At 40.2% G+C, this 22,039-nt stretch overlaps 1 protein-coding gene across 1 annotated transcript; it reads left to right on the top strand.

Moving 5' to 3' along the window:
* Positions 1-3,510: 3,510 nt before the first annotated feature.
* Positions 3,511-21,785, top strand: LOC119474918 (CD109 antigen-like). The gene is made up of 32 exons (XM_037747277.1): positions 3,511-3,627; positions 4,339-4,490; positions 4,581-4,609; positions 4,711-4,944; positions 5,054-5,176; positions 5,291-5,330; positions 6,238-6,319; positions 6,413-6,518; positions 6,663-6,759; positions 6,847-6,956; positions 7,048-7,239; positions 7,484-7,588; positions 7,716-7,778; positions 8,612-8,782; positions 8,871-9,023; positions 9,727-9,796; positions 9,973-10,057; positions 10,204-10,321; positions 11,339-11,452; positions 11,655-11,873; positions 11,995-12,136; positions 13,539-13,715; positions 13,855-13,936; positions 14,076-14,307; positions 14,457-14,628; positions 15,965-16,155; positions 16,287-16,442; positions 16,590-16,655; positions 18,220-18,359; positions 18,786-18,942; positions 20,614-20,716; positions 20,868-21,785. The coding sequence occupies exons 1-32, from the start codon at positions 3,548-3,550 to the stop codon at positions 21,065-21,067; spliced, it is 4,161 nt and encodes a 1,386-aa protein (XP_037603205.1). The 5' UTR covers positions 3,511-3,547; the 3' UTR covers positions 21,068-21,785.
* The last annotated feature ends 254 nt before the right edge of the window (positions 21,786-22,039 follow it).

Raw genomic sequence — 22,039 nt, 5'->3', positions numbered from 1 at the left:
ACACTAATCATTCTTATACAAACGCTGTTTAAATAATTTGCTTATAGTAATCAATTAGTCCACCTACAATGTTCATTTGGGATCTTTTCATACATGAAAACATCTGGAAACATTTTTTTTAAACTATGTTAGACTAACGTTAGTTGAATTTCTGTTTTGTTTTGTACTTTACTCCCGTCGTGATAATTTGCCTCGCAGACCGTCTGCTCTCCAGCTGGATACGTGAGGCTGATGCTGCGCTTACATATGATGTGTGCAGCGGGCAGAGCGGGCAAGCTGGCGCATGACATAACATTTCTTAACTAATAAAAGTGTTAAAAAACACTTTCATTCGACGTTTGTCGTCCTTAAATACAAGGTGCAAATTCTAAGTATCGACACAATCGATTTTATATCGATATACGTCTCCCGTGAAGGACAACTTGTCGAGTACCTATCGATGTAGTTGGATCGTAGGAATATAAATCGATACATCGATGTAGTAGATGAATCGTTACACCCCTATGTCGTACGCATTCTTATATCTTTCTCATACTTAATCAGCTGGCATTTGACATACATCAGTATGTAGTGTGAAGAATTCAGACACAGTGAAAGTAGATAGCTTATCAGAATCTGACCAACTGAGCAGGAGGGGAAGGATTAACTACACAACTACCGTTTAAAGGGATAGTTCAGGTGTTTTGTAGTGGGGTTGTGTGAGGTACTTATCCATAGTAGGTGTATTACTTACAGTAGATGACGGAAAGTGTGACACAAGCATCGAGAAACAGGAGTACCGACACCGGAGCAAAGCATTGTACTGCTGTGGACGGGACAGCAGAAAAACTTATTTTATCCGTTTAAGTGTAGACTATATTTAGAATATTTTCCGACAGCAAACTGAAATGAAAGTGAAATGTATCTATACTGTTTTTGTCATCTGAGCCTGCTGGCTTTGGAGAGAGTATAGATAAGTTTCAGTTCAGTTCCCCGTCGGAAAAGAGAAAGAGACGGCTGTCTAATGGTGGTGAAAATATTCTAAATATAGCGTACAATTCAACGGATATTGTTTTTTGTTTTTTTAGGTGAGCCTTTCTATTAGGTGGCTAAAATATGTTTTTCTGCCGTTCCCGTTTAAAGCACTGTATTGCTTTACTCCGGTGTCGGTTCTCCTGTTTGTTTCTTCTAGCTGGGGTCACACCGACTGCCATCTACTTTAAGTAATACTCCTACCATGGATAAATACCTCATACCCAATTCACTCCAACACTCCAACTATCACTTCATTACAAAATGTTACATATTGTAGCTTTCAAAATAAAGACTATCATTGACCACAATAGAGATGAAGACTATCAAGATCGTTTTCATAGCATCCTTATGAGGAAGGTGTATGTATAGGTAGAGTTGCTGTAAATGTCTCCACACTGGTACTTCACTGGCCAAAAGTACTGTAAGTACTGTATTACATCATGTCCTTCATCAAATTTGTAAGCAGTCCTTTAACTGCAGGTTGTTTTATTTGCCAATGTGTGTTTGCCTTTTAACCTTGTCTGTGATGCTCTGCAAAGATTCTACTTTTTCCTGGACCTGTTAGCACTCTGTAAATATGCACTTTTGTCAGCACCTTGTTGGTGTACGAATGTAATAATGTACAGTACTCACATATAGTTACACAGCTGCTGGAATCTTCTAAGGGCTCGGTATGCATTCAGAAGCAGGGCTGCAGACCAGTTAGAAGATTTGTGAAGTTCAAATGTGTTTTCTCGGAAAACGCAGCGGCTGTGTGGCGATGATCAAAATCTAAAAAAAGTGCCTCTATGTTATCACAAGTGTGCCAGTGCTGTTTGGGTGCTCAGGGATGTGCATTACAGGAGTGACGTAGGCCAAAAGCAAATGCAAGCCTACACAGGCTTGACCATCCGGTGTCTCACGTCACACCTGCATCCTCACAGATGCACAAACACACTCTCGTACTACACCAGCCAGCGCTGAGAAACTGAATAACTGGTTTTGTTTCGACAAGTTTAAAGCTGAGTTTGTTGCCAAAGTCGCACGTGCCAAATATTGGAAAAATACTCCTTTTTTTTTTGTGGAAATGGACCATTGTAAAAACATGTTTATATGTAACTAGTGTGATTAAAATACCAAAGAAATAAAATGTTAATATGAAGCAATAATACTTAGTGGGTATTGTGTAACCCAGTGACTTCCAGAAAAACCTTTGAGTACATTCAGCACGTACTACAATGACAAGACTGAACACAGCCAAGTAAAGTATTCCCATCTCTTCTGGGAAGAAGCTCAGCTCTAAAGTGATGCGTTGGCCTTGACTTTACTGCCTCCTGCTGGTAAAGAAGAGTCAATGCAGGCTTTCATTGTGCCTGTGTCATCATGTTCCTTGGTGGAAATTTTAATTACTGCTTAGAGGTTAAAACATGATCCCACAATGTCAGCTTATCTCCTCTCTGCTGCTATTTTTACTGCAAACTCTTTGTGCAACCTCTGTTTCTGCATCACACTTGCATAACAGTGCCAAAACAAAGATACAATATATGACATGCATTTTTTCAGTTTAAAACGAAGACCAGTAGCTTATGTTGGAACAAAGTTAACCAGAGCTGCAATGATTAATTGGTTTGAGTCATTTTTGAAGGAAAAAAGTCACAATTCTCTGATTCCAGCTTCTTAAATGTGTATATTTTTTGGTTTCTTTACTCCTCTATGACAGTAAACTGAATATCTTTGAGTTGTGGATGAAACAAGACATTAGAGTACGTCATCTTGGGCTTTGGGAAACACTGATTGACATTTTTCACCATTTTATAGACCAAACAACTAATTGATTAATTGAGAAAATAATCAACAGATTAATCGACAATGAAAATAATCATTAGTTCCAGCCCTAAAGTTAACTGCATTTCGGTGACTGATCACCATTTTCTCCAAAGACGAAGCCTCAAGAACACCCCATTGTTCTGTTATCGCAGAATAATTAAAATGTCAAACCTGTTTACCACACACTGTAGCTGAACTGCATCCAATAACATGGATTTCTTTTCCAAGGACGCCGTATAAAGAGTAAAAATGTTTACAAAAAATGATGCAGATTCAAAAAACAGCCTCTTAACTTTCAGATAACATTCCAAGAATTCAACTCTCAGGTGGTTTTGTGTCACATATTACATGCAGCGTTGTGTTCTATTCTCACATTCAAGACGTGTTTTTTTTCTCAGTATGGATAAACCAGAACGTCTCTCTGTGTGCTTTTGGACAGGACTGGGAGTTGTCAAACCGTGAATAGATAGATGAGACGAATCCCCCTGGGCAAAGGCGTTAAGAGTGTGTGAAACCCCCCACCACCACCACCACTACTACTACCTCCTCCTTTGTGTGTGACAAAGACTATGTGTGACAATATGTGTATGCATCCTGGTGTGTGAGGCGGACGGGAGGTGGGGTTTCGTAACACGTACTGTAGGTCCAGGTCACTTCACGAAGCGGTCGCTGTCAGTTTGGTGTCTGAAGCAGACGTTGAACGTGTGGCGAAGCGGGGACCAGAAGCATGGACGGGATCTGGACTCTGGTTGTGTTTGTGGGAGTTGTGTGTTCTGCTGCGCCTGGTTCGACTCAAGACCCGTCCAAGTAAGAGACGTAGTTTTTTAGTAGGGCTATGCATTACGATACGATACATATGATACAGGGGTTATGATTCAATATATTGCTATACTGTAAGCAAGGCGATATATTGTGATTTTTTTTTTTTAAATCAAATTTTAGGAAAACAGTCATAGTATAAAGAACATACCAGAATTACTGTACACCGTTTTAGAATAGGCAAAAATAACATGTTTATACTGCATGCAAAAAACTACATTGTTTTTGTAAAACTGCATGTGATTATCATAAAGTGGGCATGTCTGTAAAGGGGAGACTCGTGGGTACCCATAGAACCCATTTTCATTCACATATCTTAAGGTCAGAGGTCAAGGGACCCCTTTGAAAATGGCCATGCCGGTTTTTCCTCGCAAAAATTGAGTGTAACTTCTGAGCGTCATTTAGCCTCCTTCGACAATTTAGCCGACAAGATAGTATAACGTGGTTTTGTAGTTTAATATGACGCCAGTATCTTCATTCTAGAAGGCGGGCCGTCAGATTTTTAAGCGGTAATTTAAAAATCCAGTGTTTTGGAGAATCAATATCACAACACATATCACGATACTCACGTGTATCGATATTTTCTTACTTGTTAATACAATCTTTTTCTATTATTATTTCTATAGTAATGCAGTTTTTATCTCGTGCTCCGACTTGTTTCACCAATCAATAACAAGCCATTCCTCCTCGTCCTACTAGGACGTTGTATCTGATCTCAGGTCCGGAGGTGTTGCATGCTGGAACACCCACTTTGCTGGCTGTCACCTTCCATGCTGACTTCTCTGGCAGGGTGACGGCTGAGGTGGCACATGGCGACACCAAAGTTGCCCAGACAGAGGACTTCCAAGGAGGTGACACTGCAGTTGCGCAGAGGTTTAGGTTTGATTTGCATTATCACTTTTTGACTTTTTAGAGGACTAAAGTGTCATTCTGTTTTTAAGGTTTGACCCGAGTCCTCACACTCCCTCCTGTGAGTATGACTTTCATCTTCTGTGATCGTTCTTCATTCAAATGTTTGTTTTTCTGGAAAGGATGTATATGTGTCTAAAAATGCTTTTATAATCGCTCCAGATTCTTGGATCTATAAGCCAGAATTCCCTCTTAAACTTGACGGTGAGGGGCTACAAAGAGGACAGTCTTATTTTCACCAACACCACCACCCTCAGCTTCAGCCCCAGGAATGTCTCCACCTTCATTCAAACCGACAGATCACGCTACCTACCGGGCGACACCGTCAGAGTCAGAATTGTGTCTGTACAGTTGGATAACCATCCGTACAAAGGCAGAGTGGATATTTCTGTACAGGTATGTCTCCTGTGTGACAGAACAAAGCCAGAGGAGTTGAATGGATTTTTTTAGCCGGGTATTGTGTAGGTGGTGGGAAGTTTGACTGACGTTCTTTTGTTACGCGCAGGATCCCAGCGGGAACGTTGTCGACAGGTGGGAGTCCACAGGGAATCTGGGGATTGTGTTGCGGGAATTCAGTTTATCCCAGACGCCTCCTCTCGGACAGTGGGCGATCACAACCGCAGTGAATGTAGGGTTGAAATATAGAAATGTCTTTACCTTCGTGTAGCAAAAGACTGCTGTTTGAATTGAATAAGAAAAGTCTAAAATCTTCCCATTGTATCTCCCATCCTCTTCCCTACAGGGCGTGACTGATGCGAGAGCATTCGTTGTGGAGCATTATGGTAATAGATCTATCAGTTTATTGCAATATTATTTTTTTAGCCATACCAGCAGAGGATGGCGCTATCGGTCGGTCGGGCAAGACAGAAATATCTCAACAACTATAGATGGATTTCCATGTCATTTTGATATAGACATTCATGGTCCCCAGAGGATGAATCCTACTGACTTTTCCTCTAGCGCCACCATAAGGTCAATATTCTTATTTGTCCAGTGCTTTGGTTTAAGACCAAATACCTGCAAAACTAATGACATTCCCATCAGGGTCAGCTGTACGTTGTGTTAAGTGCTAATTAGCAAATGTACTGAGTATGTTAGTGTGCTAGCATTTAGCTCACAGAGCATGGCTGTAGACTCTTATGCTGTGTCTGAAATCGGATACTTCCGTTAGAACATTTCCACGTAGTACACTGTACACACTATGTACTTAATTGTGTAGTGCGTGAATTTCGACAGGGTAGTATTGTCTAAAATCGCACACGGCTGTAGATCCGCTTGTGATAGTCAGCCATGGACATCACGCCGTATCGGCAGTAATTCAATTCATACGGATAAATCAACCCAATAATGGCTTTTATCTGACTACAGTACAGGCTTCCTTGCCCGCCGTTTTCACAAATTTGAAATAGATAGATAGCCCCTCCCCTTCCACTACGTAGCAAAGATGGTGACCATTGAGGGTGAGAAGTGTCCAGCGTTCCACACTCAACGTTTTGAGCATTTTGAGTACAACATCCGGGTACTTGAGCGCACTACATTGTGCCATACCCTACAGTGTGAACACACTTACGCACTCAAAATAGCAAGTGTTAAGTACGGAAGTGCGCAAATTGAGACCTAGCATTAGTCTTGTTTTGTAAGTGAACTTAATTACTGACATCCCCATACTTTCACCGACTGCTGTTGCAGAGCATCCTGACTTTGAAGTGCTGTTGAAGACACCTTCACGGGTCCTCGTTGGAGATAACCTATCAGGATCAGTGAGAGCACTGTGAGTTCAGTTAGCTCATGCACATCAATAATTTCACATTTACACATATACAGTAAGTAAGTATACTTTTGTTTTCTTTTTTTCCCCCTCTAGTTACCCAAGTGGACAACCTGTACAAGGAACACTAACTGTCTCAGTCACTCTGGCGTCCGTTACGCACAATGCAGCCTCTCCATTCATGCTAACACAAACTAAAGACGTGAGGTTTTTATTGACCCTGTAGCTCATTTATAAAAACAACTGACACCACAAGTAGACTCTCTGTGCCTTCAGCCAGCATTTATAGTTAAATTACCTGCACATTAAATGGCATTGTCTAACTTTGGAACCACTGTTCTTTCAGATCTATGGGTCGACACAGTTTTTCTTCAGCAAGGATGTGCTTCAAGGAATTAGCAGCCGTGTACATGTTGCTGCCTGTGTTACCGACAACTCCACAGGTGAGATATAGATGTAGATATATGTCAGTTTAAGCATCTCTGTTGCATCTTCAAATCATTCTGTTACATCATCTCTTGTCACCCAAGGATTTAAACTGAACAAAACAGTTGAAGTCCGCCGCATGGCGAACGCATTCCAGCTTACGTTCCACGGTTTTCCACCGACTCTGAAGCCATCTTTACACTTCTCTACAAAAGTGAGTGAATTATTATTATCAGTTTATTTAGCATCTATTTTAAACTGTTATTTCCACAAGCTAACTACCTTCCCCTGCTTCTACTCCACAGCTAAGGATCTCTAGATATGACGGAAAGCCACTCCGCTCACAGGATAGAATGTACTCTGCTGTTATTGAAGTCACTCAGAGAATATCCGCGGCGAATGCCGAAAACACAACTCTGACACTCGCAGTGCCTGAGGACGGGAACGTCCACATTAAGTTTGAATCACAGGATCAAGTAGGGATGCTTTTCATTCGGGTGAGTATTTTGATTTACAGTACCTGGAATGTTGGTCCTCAGGGAGAAGCAGTGTTCGGCAGTTTCGTTGTATGTAACATGAGTAGTTTCAGTACAGAAGGATTACACACGTTTACTATTAAGAAAATGACCCCAAGTCCTGTAAACATCTCAAGATCCGTCTAAAAAACATCAGCCAACACACAAATATTGAGGATATCTCAAATGTTGGTTCATATTTTCTATATCTTGTGTTTATATTCAGGCAAGATTCCAATCCAGTGAGGAGACTCTGACTGTCTACAACAACTACTCCTCTCCTAGTGGCTCATATATTCAGATCTCCCCAATCGACACCCTACCTGCACAGGTAACTCTAAAGATATATTTGGTGCCATTGTGATACATTAAAAAATAAATAATACAGCAAACATGCCTCAATGATGTTGTAAATTATGCAACCAAGACATAATTCACACAACGTGTTTAACTTCCAGATTGGATCGTCTCTTCGGATAGATGTGAAAGGCACCTTTCAACCAACTATGCTTAACTTTGTGGTATGTTTGGTCAAATATATTGAATAATGCATCCAATACATCTACAAATAACATAACCTATAACTTAATATGATTGTGTCCTCATCGTTTGCAGTGAAGGTGATCTATTTCTAGTTAGTTTTTCCTAACAATGAAAGTAGCCCTGTGACTGGAGGGAGGATCAATTTAGAGAGTAATTATAACCCCTGGGTTTATCATAAATATGAATATTAAATTCAGTTAAGTGCTATATGGACATATGTTGATTGTGGTAATTGCAAACACTTCACATCCCAAGCAAAATGAGCACAACGTTTCAGGCTTTCACAAACTTTGTGGATTCACATATTTTTAGGGCTATCAAAGTTAACGCGATAACGCATTAGTGCAACTTGCGATTTTTTGGTTGTAGCGGGCTCAGTTTAAAAGTTAGAGTGAAGATACTGGCATCATATATGAAACTAGAATCAACCATGTCATATTAGCTTGTCAAAGGAGGCTAAATAACGCTCCAAATTTAGGCTAAATTTTGGCGGGGAAAAACTGGCATTTCCATTTTCAAAGGGGTTCCTTGACCTCTGACCTCAAGATATGTGAATGAAAATGGGTTCTATGGGCACCCACGAGTCTCCCTTTACAGACCAGCCCACTTTATGATAATCACAGCACACTGACAGCTGTTGTTGTCTGTAGAGCTTGAGTTTGCCATGTTGTGATTTGAACATATTATTTGATGCTAAATGTAGAGGGCTACCTGCTAGCCAGACTGAATGCAAATGTAGAGATCAATAAAATCTTAGAAGAAGTTTGTGGTTAAATGTAAAGAACAAATACTTTTATTGTTGTACTTCCAGGTGAGCTCTAGAGGTCAAGTGGTGGCCGCTGGGACAAAAACTTCCCCCTCTTTTACTCTGACCCCAACACTGTCCTGGTCCCCCGAGGCCTGTGTCACGGTCTACAGCATCCTTTCTGACGGAGAGGTCGCCAGTGACACAGCGCACATACCCATCAACCAACACAACTATGTACTTTAATTTTTTCTATCATATTATTCTAAAAGGTGCACGTTTCTCCCGGACATGCCTGTGATTGTTGTGTGTTTGCTTTCATCAGGTATCTCTTAGTTGGAGCGCTGACAAAGCCCAACCAGGTGAGCAAGTATCGCTCACCGTGACTGTAATAGAACCGAAATCCCAGGTGGGAATCGTGATAATGGGGGCGCATGATGACGCTCCGCAGGCTGACCACGGCTTGAAAGTGGAGCAGGTATGACAATCCCCTAATTTGCCTAAAGGTTTAAAAGTTTATATCTTCACACCAAAGAGACCAATATCATCTCTGAAACTTAAACTCCTGTGAACCCCCTCCAGAAAGTCACCTGTTTAGATACAGTCAGTTCTCTTTTGTCCATTTCACAGTTTAATTATAAGGCTTCACAGTCTCCTTAATCTGTTGTAAATACTTCCTGGTCACACTTTTCCCAGTTAGATACTGTATGGGCATTCAGTGTGTGACCACTAAACCGGTTAGTCTGGATGTAACCTATCTGTCTGCTTTGTTAGGAGATGACTCTGCTCTTTCTAAGAGCTGGTAACTCTAGTGTGTTGGTTGCAGGACCTGAGGGTTACTGATGGGTGCAAGATGGGAGGAAACAAAGCTTCACCACAGCAGGCTGTCTTAAGATGACCTTCTCTCATCTCTAAAGCATTGGCGCCATGTATTGTGTCTGGTAGAAAAGACCATTTTAAAGATCTCCTCGGGCATCTACAGAGTTGAGAGTGTTTTACACCTTACATCACCTGCAGAGACCTGACCTATATTTCACTGGCTGTTACACTAATGATCTGATAGTGGACTTCTCAGTATAGGCTTTCATGCTGGTTTACATCGAAAAAAACTCAGTATCGCTGTAATTTTAGCAGCTACTATAACAGTTGTTATCATCTTCTTTGTGTCTTTCACACCACAGGAATGTAATATTAGGATGCTGACCAATACCAGACTATATAAGAAAAACAAGCCTGACGGACCTAAATATGGTATGATCATAAATAACACACTGAATCAGTGTGATCTTTTTATTATAGCATGTATTTGGAGTCCCTCTAGTGGACATTTTGAATATTGGGTTGGTCCCACTATTTCCATACTACTGGATTTAATCTTCATTCTTCAGATATTTGTACAGTTCCTCTCTCTTCTTTGGGGTTTTCAGAAGCAGATGCCCTAACGGTAGAGAACTACTGGAGCCTTTGGATGGACGACACTGAATCCTTGCTGTGGTTTGACACTAATGTTAGGTGAGTGCTGCGAGGTGCATATGCTGGAAATGGACAGGAGATTCAAATGAGACAAATACATAAGCATGCTTCACTGCATACTAATTTTTAGGATGAAAGCTGCGAAATAAATTCTGTGTTGTGCTTTTTTCTGTCATTTCTATCAGTGATAAAACATGGACAAGTGGGGAAATAACAGTGCCAGATGGCGTTACGTCTTTGAGAGCTGTTGCACTGGTGATGTCAGACAACCTGGGTTTGGGCTTCACTCCTGTGCCACAAAAGGTAACTAAATACTCACTACAGTATGTGACTCTATATATCAGTGATGTTTCTCAAATTTGGGGTTTTATATTTTCCACAAATCTTGTTATTTGCTTTTGCAAAGTGCATGTTGTGCTTCATGAGAAGTGATTTTTGCATTTGATTTTCAGTCCTTCCTCTTGGTATCACACTGAAGACACTTTCCCACTGGACAAAAAAAACACTTATACCCACTAACATCTGGCTTTTGCCTTCAGTGGGAAAGGTTACAATCAGCATTCGTTCCCGGGACAAATGATTGCAGTAGTTACGGGTATTTATCGGCAGTGATAGAAACATGACACCCGGGTGGACACGCAAATTTTCCCCCCTTTTCTGATGTGTCGCTATTTGACACGCGTTGAAGTGAATATATAATAAATATAATCAACAGGGTTTTGGACAATTAAAATCAAGTATGCTCTCCTAAAAGCCTCCAGTCAGACAACAGTCATTTTACCTGGCTGATCATCGAAACACACTTCATTCAAACTCAACAGAAACAAAAGAAAACTCATCAAACCGTCTTTGTTAGTCTTTCCACTGTTCCAACAATCACCAACTCTGGTTTGAGAGTTTGAAAGAGAGACTGAAAAGTAAGAAAGTAAAAGTAAGAGGTATAAAAAAGTAATCATCGCAGCATTTTCACTGTTTACTAATCCTGCTTCTGGTGCCGGCCGGCGCGTCCGTGACGTTGAATGTGACTCACCAGGGAAAAAAAGAGGCATACTCGTCTACTTGCAATGGGAAAGGAGTCTATTGTCTATTTTTAGCGGGTTTTCCCGTGTTTAAAAAACCTGCATATGCACACTAATTTTGGTGGAAAAAGGGTATGAGAAACTCTAAAGCTTGAAATCTCTTTTCCCACTTCCTATACTGTCTTGTAGACAAAAAATGCAGCCGTACTGGTAGGAGCCCTGTTCCCTAACTTTTAATATCCACTGCTAACAATGTGAGCCCAAGTTGCTTTTGAATTGGTTTATGTTCTCTCATTCACAGCTGCCCGTTTCCAAAGATTTTTCCTTGTCTCTGGATGTCCCATCATACCTCATCAGAGGAGAGGAGATAGTGCTGGAGTTGAACGTCATCAACCATTTAGAGCACGACATAGAGGTACGAAGGACTGCATTAGTGGAATATTCTGGCTAAAACAGGCGTGGTAAATCACCTGACCTGTAAAGTATTACTTTACCCTTTAGATACAATTCCAACAAAATACCTAACTGATGATTTATTAGTATATTCCAATAATATGTCATTTATGGCACACAGAAAATGTTCCATTCTTTGTTTTAAAGGATGTTTCTCTCCACAGGTCATGGTGCTGCTAGCACAGAGTGAGGCCTTTGAGTTTGTTTTGGCTCGCAAAGGGGATGTCTTGGTGGTAAATGCCCAAAAGCTAATCTTAGGGAGCCATGCGTCTGCTTCAGCGCTGTTCCCTATAAGGCCTGTGGCTCTGGGCCAGATGGAAATATCTGTGGACGCCGTATCTGCGGAGGCCTCAGACAGCCTTGTTTGGAGAGCGCTTGTGAAGGTGTGGTATGATGGAAACACATATGCATCTGATGTCCCAGTAGAAACAAAAATGCATTCAGAAATACAATGTGCTACGTGGCATACGGTTAATCCTATAAATAACTTCCATGTTTATGAAGCCTGAGGGAGTTGAACAGTCCTTCTCAGAGACTCTGTTCCTGGGGATGGAATCAGCGAAACCCAACAGTTCCAGATCCGTCTCCTTCGCCTTTCCACCAGATGTGGTTCCGGGCAGCCAGCGGGCCCATGTGGCATTGGTTGGTACGTCTACGATTTTGTCCTCCCTCTTGTGCCAGTGGCAGTTCCATCCGAGTGATCTTCATGTTTACTTTTGGTCAATTAGGCATGTGTAATATGTGCCCGCATTGTCCTTTGTGTATAGATGGTGAGCTTTGGTATACGTCCTGAAATCATTTAGGTACTGAATGTTGAAAAATGGGAAAGATGGACATCAAACAGGAATATTTATGGCTGGCAGATTCTGAACAGCTGTCGGGCTGTTTGGCTTGGCTCCATTCAGGTTGAGGGATGTTGGGCATTCGTCATGGTGGGAAGGCAAGCCTCAGTATTTTCCTTAGTTGGAGCCAAATTTGTGGTTTCTGTACTTGTTGTGATAGTGAGCTTTATTAAACATCAAGAAAATGTGTAGCTTGAGTTTAGCCTTCTGCTTGCGATGGTGTTTTATAGTTTCTTCTCATGGACGTAGTCACCGTGACGTCACTAATTGGTTTGTGGACTGCCGTTTGGAAGCATTGAGTTCAGCATTTTAACCGTCGCCATCTTGGTTTCTGGCCGTCGCCATCTTGTTTTTTTGCAACCAGAAGTGACACGAGAGGGTGGAGCGCAACCGAACGCTGAATAAGACATTTTTAGGTGGCTAAATAGGTTAGGATTAACTTTCATGAACTGAAAACACACTGTGAAATGGTTAAAGTTCTAAGACGAAAACACCGATAACTCCCAGACCGGACAACGCCATGGTAGCGACCTGTCGATCACAAGGTAGCCACACCCTAAAACATACCCTGCTTTATGGTCTATTTGACTCTAAATGGGACCATAAATTACTAAATGAACATCATGCGGTATTGATGAAGACTTGAAACTAGCGATTGAGACCATAAACTCATATTTACAATGTTTACTGAGGTAATAAATCAAGCGGAAGAAGGGTCATTTTCTCATAGACTTCTATACATATAAAAATGGGAAAAGTTGAACTTTTAGCGGCGAAGTGCGACCAGAGAGGACCCGCAACCAATCAGTAAACAGATCCTGTGACTCCTGTTACATGTTGACCTATATTACAAAATAATTTCTTCCCACCTTAAACACATGAATACGCCTCCCGGTCGCAGAAAAATGTACTTATTGCAGAGAGCCGCACTTTGCCGCTGCCTGGTGTGAATTCAGCGTAAGGCACTTCGGCATTGGCTTCACTTTTCAGACCCGGAGATTGCCCACTGTTTCTTCTCCATTATTCCATAACTTGTAACTTTAAGATTTCGTAATAGCAGTATTGGAAAGGTGGGAAAAGGTATAATGATTCACAGTGCAGACACTTTCTGTCCCCCTTTAGGTCCGTCCAATCTGAAACCTACTCATGAACATGTTGAGTAACAGTCAAATTCCTCCTCCTTCCCTCCTGTATTGCTTTACACAGGTGATATCTTGGCCTTGTCCATCAGCAACTTGGATTCGCTGGTTCAGTTGCCTCTTGGTTGTGGCGAGCAGAACATGATCCACTTTGCTCCAAGTATTTATGTCACCCAGTACCTGGACAAGTCCGCCCAGGACCATAAAGAGATCAGGAGCAGGGCTCTGGGCTACATGAAGGAAGGTAAGCAGCATTTACATGAGTCACTGACTTACAGTAAATGTACTGTATACAATATAATCTATGGGTTAATCTATAGGACATCTTTTGAGCGATGCTTTATCGGATTAAGTTGCAAACTTGTTCTATTTTCTGCTGTAAGGATATCAGAGACAACTGTCCTACCAACTAGATGATGGTTCATTCAGTGCTTTCGGAGCCAGCGACCCCTCTGGTAGCACATGGTAGGTCACCAGTGTAATGGTTATACACTTGTTGCAGCAAAAAAAAGAGTAGTATTAAGTCAATTTATATTAGTTTAGAGGGTAGAAAATGCTTTAATTTCTCTGCCACTAATGCTCCCTCTCCTCTCTGGGGTCCCAGGTTGACAGCCTTCGTGCTGAGGTGCTTCCTCCAGGCTCAGCCATACATGCAGATAGAACAGAGTGTCCTGTCCAGGGCTGTGACTTGGCTCTTGGAACACCAAGGGCCCCAGGGAGAGTTCAGAGAGGTGGGCAGGTTGATCCACACGGAGATGCAGGGAGGACTGGATAATGGTCCGGTGGCACTCACTGCCTATGTGCTGATGGCACTGCTGGAGGACGAGAACTACATGGTGAGTTACGGGACTTTGTGTATTTCAGTAGAGGAAGTTATAAAATGGGATTTTCTTACAAACTTTAGTGTATGTCATGTTCAAGTAGTATATGAGGAAAAGAAGTTAGTTTAAAGTAATGATCTTTTGTTTGGTTCCTCTGTGTGAAGGAAACGTACTCAGGGAATGTGTCCCTGGCCCAGACGTACCTGGAGGACAAAGTGTCCAGTGGAGTGGTCAGTAACTACAGCCTGTGTCTGGTGGCCTATGCTTTAGCTCTTGCTAATAGTCCTGTGGCTGGCATTGCCCTGACTGAGCTCAGCAGGAGAGCTGACTACAGAGGTAATTTAGAAAAAGTTTATTTTATCTTCAGGAATGTGCAAAAGCCACATTTGTACTTTCTTGTCTTCTTTGTCTTGTTATTGTTGTTGATACCAGAGACGGGTGCATTACATCCTATGAGACTGCCACTAGGGACATATTCCGGCCAGGTTTTGTTCCATTTGGATTTATTAGATGTTGGACTGAAAACTATCTTGGAGTTACAAATATTTGATAATTACTTTTAGCACCGCTGTAATGTGAACTTACCAGAAATTTGGTACCCTGTTGTTAAATGGTGAAGAAACCATTATGTCAAACTTCAAATTAAACTTTGCAATTTACAGTTGCTTTGGCCAAATACTGTATGTGCCACAACTCAATATTGATTGGCCCTATTCATTGTGGCTAAAAAAACAAGGGTTTCTTTCGATCATCAATGTAAGGAGATTCCGCATGCCACGTTTGGAGATGGCAAGAAGTCAGAGAGGAGTTTACAAATGTTTTCTACAACCAACGACTAAACAAATACAAGCCTAAATGTAAAACATGTTTCTTTAGCTACCCAGAAAGACGAATCATCATTTTACAGGCTGCTACTATTAAAAAGGACTTGTGGATCCTATGTCTTTGGGCAATTTGTAGGTAGTTACTCTATTGTGCCACCATCTGGTCAAGTGCTAGAACTTTTTTGGTTGTAAAGCGATTACAAAATTACTACAAAATTTGACTCTTGTGTTACATAGCCCCCTCATTTGCATAATGAGGCAAAAAATGCATAAAGAAATGTAAAAAGAAATACATAAAGAAAAGAATACAGAAATATATATGTTTGGCGAAATAAGTGCATAAATAAATAAATACACATATCTAAAAATAAATATTAAATAAATTTAAAAAATAAACGAATACATTTAAAATTAATAAAAATAAATACATCATTAAATAAAAGGGAAAATTAAACAGAAGAGTAAATAAATAAGTGAATTAATACAAAGATAAATAAATAAAGAAGCAAATTAAAACAGAATTATCAATTTATGTCACATTTGATCAATTAAGTAATGGCTAACTTTATTGTTAATATGATTTTTGCTAAATTTAATGACATTTATTTATCTATTTATTTATTTATTAATTTATTTTTAGTTTTGCCAAGTTCCATCCTCCATATTATGGGTCTTAAAGGTTTTAAGATCTACTGTAGATTATTATAAAAGGAGAACAAGAGCATTAGCAAAAAAAAATGTGTGTGTGTGTGTGTGATTAGATCCCTAATGACATTCATGGAAGTTTTTTTTTTTAAATTGTGCAGCACAATTAATCTGATTCCGTACGTTGTGATTTTGTTCCAAAGATGGAGTCATGATGTGGAGATCCTCAGCTGGCCTGGAGTCACATGACTGGCAGCCGCGCTCAGCACAGATCGAGATGACCTCTTACGTGCTACTGGCTTTTTTTAAGCGTGGCAGCTTGGTGGAGAGCATTGCACTCATGAAATGGTTGAGCAGGCAGAGGAACCATCTAGAAGGCTATGGGACAACACAGGTGAGGTGACACCACACCTGCTTTTGTTCCTCGACTATACCATATTGCAAAAATATCCTGCACTAAATGATACATAATGCGATATAACCCAGATGCAGGTATTTAAACCTGTTACCCTTTTTCTTCCTCAGGACACAGTAGTTGCCCTCCAGGCTTTGGCTTGTTACGCTGCCTTCAATGGTGCCAACGCCATCGACGTCAGACTCGGCATATCTGACCCAGCGTCTTCGTTTGTGTCACTATTTGCCATCAACTCCACCACATATCTGACGTATCAGAGCCAAGAGGTAATAGACCTGGGTTGGAATCCCATGCTTGTTGCATGCTTGATATATTGGGTATTTTAGATGATGCTGTATTTACTGTACCACGTGGATATACTATTGTCATCCTGGCGTTTCTTTATTTCCCTACTTTGAATTTTTTTTTCTTAGATTGATGCCGACAAAGATATAAACCTAAATATATACATGGAAGGACGAGGATTTGCAATATTTCAGGTAGTTATACAATATTACTGTTGTTCTTTTACTGTGCTGTACATTCATGCCATCACATTTATTAACTGTAAACTACAGATTTGATTATACCAGTGCGATGCAAAACTGTGGTGCGGCCTTGCAAGAATGCAGAGATTCCGCATTCGAATTTTCCCCATTGACAACTATGCACACCGGGTCCGGTGCGAATTATTTGTGTTGCCGTGTTCCATACTCGGCAATGCGGCCCGATGAGTTTCCACTCAACACAACAAAAACCTATCCAGACAGTACTCGTCTAAGGGGCTAACGTTAACTACACAAAACTAACCGGACCCCAAATGTGATGCTAACACTAGCTGTTGTGGCTAGCCCTGTTCTGTGACCAACATATAACTTTAGCAAGTGCATATCAGCTACATTACCATCTCAATCGTATCCCATCTGCTGGGCGATCTCAAGCCATATATTGTCCTTTATTTGGTTGTTGAGGTAGTAGTTTTTGTCGTACATTATTGGGTGATGAGAAGGGGACGGCTCATTGCTATTCCGAAACACCAGTAATCTGAAAAATATGTATATCTGAAAAAGCCCATTTGTCCGACAATCCGTTACCCCCGAAAAACAAATAACCATTGTTACAAGATACAAACTCTCTGTGCAACAACCAGAAGCACAGGGATAATTATTATGCAGAATGACAGTGATATTTTTATGACATCGGTTGGAAGACAGGATTTCATTGGTCTAACATATATTTCCGCAGGGGCAAATCCACTGAAACCGAGGTCCGTCCGAATATTCTTTCCCTCTGCACGAACGCAGAGATGTGCGATCATTCATAAGAACCCACAAATTCAGTTTTTATAAATTTCCGTGTGAATTTTTTCAGACGGATGTCTGTGCTTGGTAAACCTATCCAATGTTTAAGGAAAATGTAACACCACAACTCCAAACAACCCACCACAATGCAAGGATGCTTTCATGCTGCTAACATATTCAAGTCAACATAAAGAACGGTCTAACAACTGGAGCATGACCAGAATAAATTGAACACGTCAGCTGTGTGTGGTAGATTCACCCAGCACAATATACTGCATTGTAAATGCTAAACCCAAAACAGCGAAATGCAAATGTGGCATGATAATGGCCTGCCAGCAATTAACATCTGGAACACATACTATAGCTTGAAGTCCTGTCTGTGTTTAACATCTCCAGATTAAATCACTCAGACGAGGACTTTGGTGAAAGGTTAATCTTTTCACTATGTTCAACATTACAACCTGTTGTCTTCTTTTTCCAAACCCCGTCCTCCCAATATCCTGTTTTTAACCTTCCGTGATTCAATACTTTAATGTTGAACCAAATACAGAGATCCAATCTTTATTCCATTTTTGCTTTTACGGAAAGGAGAGATTTCTAGAACAGATACTGTTTTTGTGACCTTGAGGAAGTTGAACTTAATCACCTACATTACAGACTCATATAATCTCTTGCTGTGGTATCCGGCAGTCCAGTAAACTTTAACTCTTCCCCACTAAATCCAAGTTTTTACATTTTTTAACATCTCCATGAATCCATCCAGATGAATGTCTTTTACAACCTGGAGAGCAAAGCTTTTTCACAGAAACTCCAGCACGCCAAAGACGAGGAGGCTTTCTCATTAGAGATTGACGTTGTTGACGAAGGAGACTACGATCACATGCTGGTCTCTATATGCATGAAGTAAGTACTAAAATACAGATAGACCTGTATGTCAAGTTAAGTTTTTTTGTTGTAAAATATGCCTATATTTCTGACTAGGGCTGCACAATTAATCAAAATTTTATCGAAATCACAATATGGCCTACTGCAGAGATGTCCTTGCCTTCACAAAGACCATCTTTGTTTGGTACAGATACTGCAAAAATCATACCATATTCATTCTAATATGTTTTTCACTGAAAATGAGAATAATGTAAATAAAAAATATTATTCCCTCTAATATCGCAAATTGCAATATCAGTCAAAATAATCCCAATGAAATATGTTCTTAACATTGTGCAGCCCTATTTCTGACATCATCCATATTTTTTTTATTTACGTTGTCATGCATGTCAGATATCCTACAAAACAAGGAACTAAAATCTGTCTTGCGTTTGTCCTCTCCAGGTTAAAGAACAATCAGGTGATATCTCATACGGGCATGGTTCTACTGGAGGTGGGCATGCTCAGTGGTTTCAGTCTCTCTCCTGCAGCTGCTGCCCCAACAGGTCTCATCAGAAAGGTGGAGATACTGCCTGAGAAAGTCAGCCTCTACCTAGATTCAGTAAGTGTCGTCATTTCATGGTCAGGGACGAAAAGTTATTTTGTCAAACCACAACTAGAACAACCATATTGGGTGGAGCCCAAGAACGAGGGCTGAAGATATTTTTGACTAGCCCAAATCAGATCTTTTTGATTTCCCAATATGATGGTTTAAATGATGTTTCAAAGCCTTCACCACACTGCCAAGAATATATTTCTGGTGGGGGATTACTAAATACTTTTGTTTTACTTCAATTTTATTCATGTATTGCATGAAACCAGTATAAGTTGAGTAAAGAAGTATCCAAATCAGCCATCATAACCCATTGAACCTTCTACAGTTTGCAAACAATGATGACGTACGTAACTGTGTGCATGTATTTTGGCAGAGTGCGGAGTGCAATAGCTTGTCAAGCTATGCAAGGGCATTAACCACCAAAGATCGCAAATGCAACCTAAACAAATTGACTTTCCAGATCCTTGTGCTATCAGTGAGTGGGTAGAAGACATTAGCAAGTGGCACAATATTCAGTGGCTCAAAATATATACATGTATTTGGTGGAGAAACCTAGCGTGTAATGTTACACCAGCGAGAAATTACGAGCATACAAGCACTAGATGCTTACAGCTACGTTATGTGTGGTCAGGGTCTGAAATTATCTTTTTTCAGTCCTGTACACACTACTGTACTGTATTTTGCTATTGTCATCTATAGTGGTTATTAGCATAAAAACACACATTTCAAATGATTATTTAAATATTTGCTTAGATTAAAAACCATCTTGGCATTAGTAGTTTTAATGATATATCATAAGCTGCTTAGAGCTAGTGTTAGAAAGTTAGACAGGTCATAATTCCCTCTCTAATATATATTTTATAATGCTGTGAAAACATCCCCTTCAAACAACTTGGATTTATTCAAGTTTCTCGCCAAAAACTTAATTTTAAGAGATTATATTTGAACACATCATGATAACGTTGTAAAATACCTTCGCCCAATCGTCATTTTTAACCGAGCATAGCTCGAAACACCTCATAATGTGATGTAATGGCACCGCCGTTAACGTTAGTAGCTCCGATATTTAGCCAAGCAGGGCCGTGCTGCCCACCGTCTTCTAACAGGTAATGTTACTAACTCTCCTCCTGTTGATTTCAATATGGATTTGTTGTTCACAGTGTAGCATTATCAGGGAAAAAGCATTTTTGATCGTGTCCTCAGTCTAGGGGTAGTCAACACGTTAACAGCTTTACCCACAATCCCAGAAAAGGTACTGAAAACATGACCTCTGTATCCACAGAGGTAGCTCCAGTAAGAGTCTGCAACAGTTTTCTTGTTACAAGTACAATTGAATGTGTAAAAGAGGAGGAAAATAACATGAGGGCTATTGTAGTGTAGTACCCTTGTTGCTGACTGAAAAAGGCAGTCTAGCTACAGGATATCAGTGTCAGTATGTGATATCATCACAGTAGTTATCTCACTGTAGCTAGGTCGAGCTGACAAACAAAAGGAGGTTTTCTTGAACTTCTCACTGGCTTCTCTCCTCCCACCACAAGCATTTTGGTTTCAAAGAAAAAATGTATTCCCTTCGTCACCTCCTTGTACATATTCACAAGATATGAAAGAATAAGTTAAGTAAACATCATATTGTTTTTTACCACATGTAATCATCCGCTTTTCTGGTCCCATTTGCAGCTTAACAAATCAGAGGTTTGCATCGGACTTCCGATCATCAGAGATTATAAAGTGGCCCATGTACAGGATGCTGTGGGGCACCTTTGCGACTACTATGAACCTAGTGAGTACAGTTTCAGTTCATTAAAGTCAGCTTTATCTTGTGTTAGACTGGCAAAAGTTAAGACCACTAAACATACTGGCCAGTATGATTTTACAGTGATATATATTGCGTCATGTACGGATTATCATAATATCATATGATTATTTTACAGCGAGAAAAGCAAGAAAAACATACAACTCAGATGCTCTGCGCAACATGAACTCCTGCTACTTCTGTGGTGAAAACTGTGATGACTGCAAGCCAGGGATCACTGTCGTTGTGTCCTCACTGTTAGATAACTCGATGAGCAGCGCCACCTGCAGCTTAATTTACCTATTTCTAGGAGTTACTGCTTTTTTTATTGTAGTCTAATAAGATTGAATTAGAGCTAAGATATAATTAAGCGTAATGATATAATTTTAGCACGTACACACATTGATATGCACTGGATGCAATTTAAATATTTTTTATACAAGTTATTATTTCTTGTGATTTTAATATTTAGAGGCCTGTTGTTTGCATGCTGCTCTTTTGCTAAATGCCTTCAACTGTTTACGATGTGTTTTGTATTATTTTTTTGACAGACTGTGAATGAGAAATGAATGTGTTGGAAACCTATCAGTCAAATTTAATTTATGTACTATGATATTTTTGGTTCAATACAAAAAAATACATTAGAAAACAAAAGAATTTCTCTACTTAGAAACACATAAAACCTCTGTATGATTCCATGTGTTGACTGGAATAAAAAGTCTGATCAAGAACTCATGTACAATTGGCAGCAGAACAAATTAAAATGTACCCCATGTGTCCTGTTGTCACCACCTCTGAAGAAAATACAGGCATGTTAAGCTGCCTGAAGACATATGAAGACTAAAATATGATTTGTATTCTACATTTTGACTTGTGTTGATGTATAATAGTCCTGCTTGAGTGAACCAGACCTCACTGAGTTTGGGTGTAAATATGGCACCAAGGAGGAAAATGCCCTTTAAAGGGGACATATCATGCTCATTTCTAGGTTCATACTTGTATTTTGGGTTTCTACTAGAACAAGTTTACATGCTTTAATGTTAAAAAAAACGCTTTATTTTTGTCGTACTGTCCCTCTGAATATACCTGTATTCACCCTCTGTCTGAAACACTTCGTTTTAGCGCCTGTCTCTTTAAGACCCCCTCCTGAAAAAGTCCAGTCTGCTTTGATTGGCTTGTTGTCACAATACTGGAATTTTTAACTGTACAAACAATACAATACCTTGAAAAATATCACTATTCGATACCGCAGGGAAAAATGTACACAGCATTGGGGGCATAAAGGTTTTTAATAAATGATAAATAGCAGTG

This window comes from Sebastes umbrosus, chromosome 16 (assembly GCF_015220745.1).
Source record: "Sebastes umbrosus isolate fSebUmb1 chromosome 16, fSebUmb1.pri, whole genome shotgun sequence".
In the NCBI taxonomy this organism is placed as follows: Eukaryota; Metazoa; Chordata; class Actinopteri; order Perciformes; family Sebastidae; genus Sebastes; species Sebastes umbrosus.
Note: the sequence above shows the minus strand (reverse complement) of the source record. Positions and strands in the feature narration are given on the sequence as shown.